Source organism: Grampus griseus, assembly GCF_964374135.1.
Source record: "Grampus griseus genome assembly, chromosome: 3".
NCBI lineage: Eukaryota > Metazoa > Chordata > Mammalia > Artiodactyla > Delphinidae > Grampus > Grampus griseus.
In genome coordinates this window covers 150,874,831-150,884,245 of record NC_139019.1, presented here as the reverse complement: position 1 = coordinate 150,884,245, position 9,415 = coordinate 150,874,831, and the positions used below count along the sequence as shown (strand labels likewise).

At 41.1% G+C, this 9,415-nt stretch overlaps 1 protein-coding gene across 1 annotated transcript; it reads right to left on the bottom strand.

Moving 5' to 3' along the window:
- Positions 1 to 340: 340 nt before the first annotated feature.
- On the bottom strand, positions 341 to 3,707 carry LOC309820409 (UDP-N-acetylglucosamine--peptide N-acetylglucosaminyltransferase 110 kDa subunit-like; the record flags this gene model as incomplete). Its single annotated transcript, XM_082651140.1, has 1 exon — positions 341 to 3,707. One exon carries the CDS (start codon positions 3,705 to 3,707, stop codon positions 567 to 569), a length of 3,141 nt encoding a protein of 1,046 aa, XP_082507266.1. The 3' UTR covers positions 341 to 566.
- Between the last annotated feature and the right edge of the window lie 5,708 nt (positions 3,708 to 9,415).

The window sequence follows — 9,415 nt, the reverse complement described above, 5'->3', positions numbered from 1 at the left end:
AGTGGTTTATAAAACCTATAAAAAGACTACACCAGCAAAATCCCCATTTATCTGTAGAGTTCAGAAACTAAAACAAGGAATATTTTAGCTTAAAACCTTATCTCAAGAGAATCATATACACTTCACATGAATAAAAATACCTGAAACCAAACATTTTTAAAAGCTCCAATACCCCAAATATAAAGAAAAATATTAATCCAGAAGACTCAATCAATCCATGATAATCACAAAACGGCTGGGCAATCTCTATCTCCCTTCCACACTAACCATCCATCCCATGGAAGACCAAGGGAGATCAGACCTTCCAGACTTACCTTCCAGACCTTCCAGACACCTGGCTGCTGCAAAATTCTATGGAGACTCCTTGTGGAACAGCAGTTTCCCATCTCTTGTGTCTCTCCCTATCGTGATCATGCAGGAAGCAAGTCTGGCTGTGCTATTTCTTATCATTGTCTGTCACCCATCTGCAACATGGTATTGTACAGATAAGGAAAAAGTAGTTCCCTTTCCCCCAGAAGGTTGAGGCTCAGGTACAGGGGTAATTCTCCTGTGCACACAGTCCTTATTTAGGCCGACTCAGTGACTTCAACAGGCTTAATCATGTGATCAGGTTTGTTGCCAGCTGCGTAATGCTCCCACATCTGTAGATAGAGCCGCTCTAGGTCCATTGTGTATTGTTTGGTGTTGAACAGAGGACTAGATGTTCTCTGCTTCCAGACTTTGCCACAAATTTTCTTCAGGTATTCTAGATCAGTTCCCAGTTTCACAGCTATGTCTTCATATTCTTGTCTATTTTGAGCAATAAGCTCACGACAGCCTAAACAAGTGAGCTGGGAAGCTGCAACTCGGGAAGCAAGAGTCTCTCCTGGCATAGTCACCATGGGTGTCCCTGACCAAAGGACATCCATCCCTGTGGTGTGTCCATTACAGAGTGGAGTGTCCAAGCAGACATCAGCCAGCTGGCCTCTCCGAACGTGTTCCTCTTTAGGAGTAACAGGTGAAAAAATGATACGGTTCTGGGGAAGGCCCATATTTTGTGCGTACTGTTGAATATTAGGTTCTCCTACTGCTGGAAAACGCAACAGCCACAGTACACTATTGGGAACACGCTTCAGAATATTTGTCCACATCTGCAAAGTAGATGGGTCAATTTTATATAACTGATTAAAGTTACAGTACACAATGGCATCTTCCGGTAACCCGTACTGAGAACGTGTGGTTACAATAATGGTACGGGGAACCTCCTCTCCAGTGGCAGCCTTAATGTTGATCTGGGTAGTTGCCAGTCCATTGTTAAGACTGAATCCGTTAATTGTTATCTGAATGTGTCCTCTGTTAATCATTTCAACAACTGCCTCTGCAATAGTATTCATAGGAATGACAGGCATATCAAGACCTGTATTACTGCTGTCTGCGTTGTCTCCTCCATCAGGACATTTCATCTTGACAATCTGCACATCTGGGAGACTATCAAGAAATGCTTTGAGGTCGATGCCATTCAGCACAATCCGATTGTCATAAATGTGCCCATTGGACTGAAAATCGATGACTGCTTTCTTCTTCAGGTGAGGGAACATATTAGCATGATCACCAATAAAGAAAGTATGGGGCATATAAGCCAGTTTCTCAGAATACTGCTCAGCAACTTCAGCAGGTGAAGTTTCCTGATCTGTGATGATATAATCCATGAAAAGCACGCCACTGGTCCCAGGGTAGCCCAGCCACATTGCCTGAATAGGAGCTGGCCTGAGAGCAAAGAGTTCATTTCGAGCACCCCTGGTATAACCATTCATATTTACAAGGATGTGTATGCCATCTTGATGGATGCGATCAGCTGCTTTCCCATTGCATGGAATCTGAGAAAGATCAATGAAATGATGGGCTTCTGCCATCACCTTCGCTCGGAAGTTTGTGCCATCATCTGGGCTCAGGGCATAACAGAGTACCTCAAATTTATCAGGATTGTGCATGCCTGGAATAGACTGCATAAGATGAGAAGTAGGATGATTCCCAAAGTCAGAACTCACGTATCCTACACGCAGTCGACCATCACTGAGCTTCAAGTCTTTTGGATGTTCGTACGGTGGTTTATGAAGGACACCGATCTCATCCAAGCAGAGGTTCCCGTGGCTCTCAGCAATAGCCTTCCTGAAGCCATGAGAAAGAGGATAGAGCATACTATGATGAGGCTGCACAGAAGGCAACCTATTCTTCTCCAGCTGGTCAGCCACAATGCTGACCAACTTCTTCATTCGCTCATCATAGTCTGTCCAATCACAGACAATCTGCAGGCAATGAGCCAAATCACAATAAGCGTCAGGAAAATCAGGTTCAAGCTTCAGAGCAGTGCGATAAGAAGCAATTGCTTCTGGAATATTCCCTGAATACTTGTGAATGGAAGCCAGATTGCTGTGGGCATCCGCAAGTGCAGGGTTAATCTGAATGGCACGAGTATAACACTGCAAGGCTCCCTGAACATCCTGCATCTCCTTTAGAGTGTTTCCCATGTTACAGTAGGCATCAGCAAAGGTAGGACTGATTCGAACAGCCTCCTTATAATGCATCAGAGCTTCCTGCAGTTTTCCCTGCTGCTGCAATACACTTGCTAAATTTGAATGGGCAACAGCAAACTCTGGGAAGACTTCTAATGCTTTACAATACAAGCGAACTGCCTCTTCAATGTTCCCCTGGTCTCCTTTGATATTGGCTAGGTTATTCAGAGAGTCTGCATGGGTGGGACACAGCCGCAGAGCTGTATTATAACAATCTTCTGCTTCGGCAACACTGCCCTTCTCTTCCAGAGCGTTGGCTAGGTTGCAGTAAGCATCAGGGAAATGTGGTTGCAATTCAATAGCTCGCCTGTAGGTGTCTATTGCCAGATCTATCAGGCCTTGCTCATAGTATACACAAGCCAGGTTGGCATGTACCACTGCATGATTTGGGCTCAAGCTTAGGGCACAAAGGTAAGCTGCCACAGCTCTGTCAAAAATCCGTGCCTCTTTCAAGACATTTCCTAAATTGATACAAGCATCCAGAAAATTGGGGTCAAGGGTGACAGCCTTTTCAAAGTGATGAATTGCAAGCCAAATCTCCCCTTGTGCATTGAAAACACAGCCACGATTACTCCAAGCTACTGCAAAGTTCGGTTGCGTCTCCATTGCTTTCAAATAACATGCCTTGGCTCCTTCCAAGCGACCCAGGGCCTTGAGCAGGTTCCCCAGGTCACTGCGAACACAGTACAAATCAGGATTGCACTGAAGAGCAGAGACGTAAGCTTGTACTGCCCCTTCCATGTCGCCTGCTGCTACCAAAGCGGCTGCCAGGTTAATATAACCATCGATGAAATCTGGTTTGAGATGCAATGCACGCCAGTAATGCTCAATTGCTTCCTGCAACTGCTCTCTTTCCTTGTACACATTCCCCAAATTCGAATAGGCTTCTGCCAGAAGAGGGTTCTGTTTAATTGCCAGAGTACTAAAGTGGGCAGATCTGTCCAGCCTTCGACACTGGAAGTGTAGAGATGAAAGTAATAAAAGTACTCCAGTATTGTCTGGCTCTTGTCTCCACAGCTGCATGCAGTGTCTCTCAGCTGCCTCAAAATCACCTGATTGATATTCTCGATGTGCCAACTCAGCTAACCCTTGGAAGGAAAGCATACGTTTCGTTGCTTCTGTGCTGTCGGCCACGTTGCCCACGGAAGACGCCATCTGGAGCTTCTGCAGAGAGTGATAAAAGGTGGTAATTGAGTCCCGCTGCCGCCACTACTGGCAAGAATGTTTCTAGAGGTAGCAAATACGAGGGCAGCAGCCGTACCACTGCTTTGACAGGCTTAAGCGGCGGCAACAGTTACATGCACCAAACCTTAGGAACTCTAGTTGGCCATCTACCTCTCACGCTCTTGAAATCTTAATTCTTAACCCTGCCCTCTTCCACCATTTTTCTCCTAATCAGGGAATAAAAATTACCTATACACTTGCCTTAGAAGAAATCAAAAGTCAGTAGTCCAAACACTTTTCAAAATTTTGTTTTCTGCCCAGTTGGAAAGGAAATACATGATTGACTTTACTTCATCATTCATATAGTCAATGTGGAAAACATTAGGGCCGTGAATTTCAATACAGTAAGATCAGAAAATTTTAAATTGGCCTTCCCAAACCACTAATAAGTAACCGATGTTGTATATAATGCTAAAATCTTAGAGACTGAGTTTGATATTTTAAAAGTTCTGAAAGGATTAGCTAATTTTTCCTCATCATACTTCTCATGCCTCAAACCTGAGTATTACTTTTTTAAAAATAAATTTATTTATTTTTATTTATTTATTTTTATTTTGGCTGCTTTGGGTCTCCAATGCTGCGTTCAGACTTTCTCCAGTTGCGGCGAGCAGGGGCTACTTTTTGTTGCGGTGCCCCGGCTTCTCATCACAGCAGCTTCTATTGTTGTTCCACAACTCTATGGGTTCCTTTTTAGGTCCTATGAAGAACCCTAGAAATTAATTCACGTAATTATAGGTTTTTGCAAAATTGTCAAAAGTGAGATATTTTCACTTCCATCAGGTAAGACCAGCGTCTCTTTCTTTGCCAATTTTCCTTCTATCATATTCCGCTATGTTGGATCATATTGGAATGGCCACAGGCTTTTTTGAAATCTGGCTAAGGAGATTTTCTTTTGTTCTGTGGTACGCGGACCTCTCACTGTTGTGGCCTCTCCCGTTGTGGAGCACAGGCTCTGGACGCACAGGCTCAGCGGCCATGGCTCACGGGCCTAGCCGCTCCGCGGCATGTGGGATCTTCCCGGACCGGGAAACAAACCCGTGTCCCCTGCATCGGCAGGTGGACTCTCAACCACTGCGCCACCAGGGAAGCCCTAAGGAGATGTTTTAAGTGAGACTATTATGTGATTTTCAGACACCATCATATGTAATTGACTATATACTATCCCATTACAGGAATAACTTCCAGTACTCATACTGACTACTCTACTGACTTAACTAGCACGAGACACAGAAGCATAAGGACAAAAACCACCTTACAATATAGCCATGTCTTGCACTTCACAGCTCTCAAAGCATGTGCGTTTGAAGAAAAAAAAAAAAACAACTGAAAAGTACAAAACCAGAAGCTATTCTGTGGAAAATTACTTCAATCATCAGGCATGTGAAAGATAAGTCAAAGATTCAGTTTTCATCAATGCTTAGTCAAAACGGAAATTTTCTTCTGTCAAGAATATACTCCAGAGGCTTCCCTGATGGTGCAGTGGTTAAGCCAATGCAGGGGACAAGGGTTCGAGCCCTGGTCTGGGAAGATCCCACATGCCACGGAGCAACTAAGCCGTGGTGCCACAACTACACTGCCTGCGCTCTAGAGCCCGTGAGCCGCAACTACTGAGCCTGCGAGCCACAACTACTGAATCCTGCGTGTCTAGCGCCTGTGCTCTGCAACAAGAGAAGCCACCGCAATGAGAAGCCTGTGCACCGCAACAAAGAGTAGCCCCCACTCCGTGCAAGTAGAGAAAGCCTGCGCACAGCAACGAAGACCCAACACAGCCAAAAATAAATAAATAAATAAATAAAAGAATATACTCCATTAACAATGTGTGTAATGGAATGGTGTGAATGAGTATTTTATCAGAATTCCTGTAATGCACAAGCCTATAGCAGTACTGAAATCAGTAATGCATTTATAATAGTAAATACTTATGAGGAAGTAATCCATAGATTTTCTCAAAGAGGTTTTCTCAAAGTTAACAATGAAAATTAATGTGACATTATCAATAATAAATTGTGAAGCTGAAATAAGCTTTTCTAAACTATTAATAACTAGAAGCAAATTGTAATCAACCATGTTACAAGAAATCTATGTCTAAAAACTACAAAGTTTATTTCTTAAAATTTGATTTCGAAAATATATAAACTGTCGTATGAGGAGGCAGTTAAAGAATATATAGCTAAAAAAGTGGGGGAAAAGTTTTATAGAGACACATCTGGCAGTAGTTAATTTTTAAATGTCATTTTCGTGGATTTTGTGACACCTATAGTATTGATATTTGAAAGCATTTAAAAAATTGTAATTTGAAGATTTGCTACTTCCAGGTAGAATAAAATATTTTGAAGCAAAACAACGTTTCCGCTGAGAAAAACAAAAAAAGCCAAATAAAATAGCCAGCATTCAATCAAAAAGTTCTAGACAAACCAAGAGATAGAATCATATGACTAAAATTCTAAGAAAAGAACAAATAATACAAAAATATTTATATAAGATATTGTGTATCTTTATCAGGAAAAGTCTTTATCAAGAAAAGACTTTAAAATCTTCAGAATTAATATATTTTATTTATTTGTATATTATATTTATATATAGATATTTATATATTTATATAAAGAACTTAACGATAAAGCCCTAGTTAAGGCAGTGACAAGAGCAGTAGCAGTGGGAGTGAAAAGAAATGGTTATATTCAAGCACATTTTGTCAGTAAAAGTCCAAGATCAAATGTCTGACTGCACACATGGGATGGATAGACGGAGTGGGAAAAATCAAAGTTAACTATAGAGGTTCTAGTGAAGATGGGGTTGCCGTCACCCAACCCAAGGGGCTGCGATCATCCCCAAGGCCTAGGAGACTCAAAGGGAAGGTCATGGTCAGAGGCAAAGTTAATTGGTGGGAAAATAAGACTCCCAGTCTCTCCATCTCCTTATACCAGTTTTTTTTTTAACATCTTTATTGGAGTATATTTGCTTTACAATGGTGTGTTAGTTTCTGCTTTATAACAAAGTAAGTCAGTTATACATATGTCCCCATATCTCCTCCCTCTTGCATCTCCCTCCCTCCCACCCTCCCTATCCCACCCCTCTAGGTGGTCACAAAGCACCGAGCGCATCTCCCTGTGCTATGCGGCTGCTTCCCACTAGCTATCTATTCCTTATACCAGTTTTGTTTTTCTGCTCATATACGTAGCAGCATTTCATTCAAGGGGAAAGTCATTGATCTGACTGGTCAAATTAAACAACATAGTTCAAGGCACATTTACAGTGGTTAGTTCCTCCACAATTTAGAAAGTCACATTCACAAGTTCCCTCTTCCTACGCTGCGGAACACATTGGCCATTCCTCCAAAGTTTCCACTCCACAGAGTGGACCAGAGATGATGTGAGCCCAGAACTGAGAGCTTGGCATGAAATGGTGTCAGCCCCACGTAGAGCTCTGGCATAAGTTATAACCCAACCCAGCTCTACAGAGGGCTCTGCATGGAATCCTGGGAGTAAACTCAGCCATAATAATGGGATTCTGTTTTTCATTTGCTTTTCTTCCTTGCTTAACTTTCCCTGGCCACTCTGACAAACAAACTTTCAGGCATTCCTAGGCCACTCGCTAACTTTATTCCATTTAATGTCATCCAGATTCCCAAGAAAATTACTAACTATAAGGAGGGAAAGTTGGAACATGGTGAGTTTTAGATGCTTGAAATATACAGGTCATTGAATCCAGTTAAGTAGCAAATTATCTGGATCTCAAATATGCCAGTAGAATAGCAGACTAAGCTCAATTTAATGTACTCTTACTGGAGACACACGTAAATTCTGGGTCAATTTTGAAAAAGTTAAAAGCACATAGCAGAGATTAAAAGAAAGAAACACCTGCATGTTTCAGAAAGTAACAGAGAAATTAAATCCAGAGAAAGAAGATTGGACTGATGTCTGTGGGTTCCGTTCCTTAGTATAGGCCTTATGTAAATAGGGGCTGGAGCTAGAAATCTAACATTACCTTGAGGCCAGGAATTTAGACTCAGGATGGAACAATACTGAGAAGTTGGTACAGATATCCTACAGAAATTTCACGAGGAACTGCTTAGTCCATTAAGAGGGCCAAGGGAGGTGGTGAGGAAGATTGATATCTCTTGAAAACCTTCAGGTACAGAAAACATCAACACCTCTGAAAAGTAGGCCTGTCCTTCCCAGCGTTGTGATGGCCAGGTTGTCACTAACCTATAAGGCCCTGTATGAATCAGAAACTGCAAGGAGAGTAATTCAAAGAAAAACAGAAGCAGGATGGGTGTGGCAATAAATCCTAGGACCCTATCAGAAACAAAATTAAAACCACTCTAAAGCGAAATTTTAACAAACCAGAGCAGATAGTATCCTAACCAGAACAGAATAATAATTCTGAGGAAGTTATCTTAGTTATTTAAGTAATATTCAATGCATTTCCATGGCCAGGCCCTTTTGAAGAATTCTAAAACATATACAAACAATTCGTTTACATCTTACATATCCCACCATCCAGAGCAAAATTCACTTAAGTACTGTACTGGTGGAAACTGAGCAGCACTATGGAGACAATAAAAAGGTGTTTACCATCAAAAAACGTCAAGGTAAGAAAGATAATGTCTAATTTTTAATTATCCTGTGGTTTATTGAAATCTTTTGGAAACCCAAAATAGAGAAAACCTAGCAGGCAAGGAAGACTTAAATATTTAGAGATTTATCAACTCATCTATAAAAGCTTTATTAATCTCTTCTTTTAATACCATTCCGGAGAGGTATAAATGTGTCCAGTGACAGGGTTGAAGAAGCCTGAGAGAATTTCAATTGTTTACTATTCTTGGTCAGCTATTAAGACCATTCAGGAGCATCTTGATTTTCATGGCATCATCCAACAAAAAGCAGGATATTTTACAGAAAGTCCTGGTCCACTTTTTGGCTTGCTTTTGTGTTTATGTTTTTGGTTTTCTCACATTGGGCGGTACATTAGGCTACCTATTGCATACTCTCTCATTCATGCATGCATTCATTGAAACAATATTTACTGAGTTGAGATATTTAATTAACACCCAATAAATGATGTTTAGATGAATGAATGCGCTTTTTATCAAAGTAAGTGTAAGTACTGAGAAAAATTACAGAATGTATGATCCCAGCCCCACAAAAGCGTATAATTGTGTTGAGGATATAACATATGCTGGTGAAATAACTAATATATCATATTGGACAGTTTCTAAGTTCAAAAATGAGTTTTTATAAATAATCAGAGCCTAAGGAGGACAATGAAGGGACAGTTCATTATGGGTTGAATCTATCAATAAATGTACATTTCAGATGAGATTTGAGATTGACCTTAAAGAAAGAAGAGGACTTAGATATATGAACAGAGAACAAAAAAGGCATGGTGATAGCATGTGCATAGATAGTGTGGCCAATATTTATGTTCTTCATTAAAGATAGTCAGAGATAACCCAAATGTAACTGTTCCCATGGGTCCACTCTCAGTATCCAAACAAAACGGCAAATCCTATCTTAGTAAAACTAATGAAAAACACAGTCTTTAACAAAGACATTGTGAAGGAAAGGGGGAGAGAAAGGCTTGCATCCCACACCACACAACAAAACTTATTTAATTATGTTTCATTTTCTCCCTCTGAA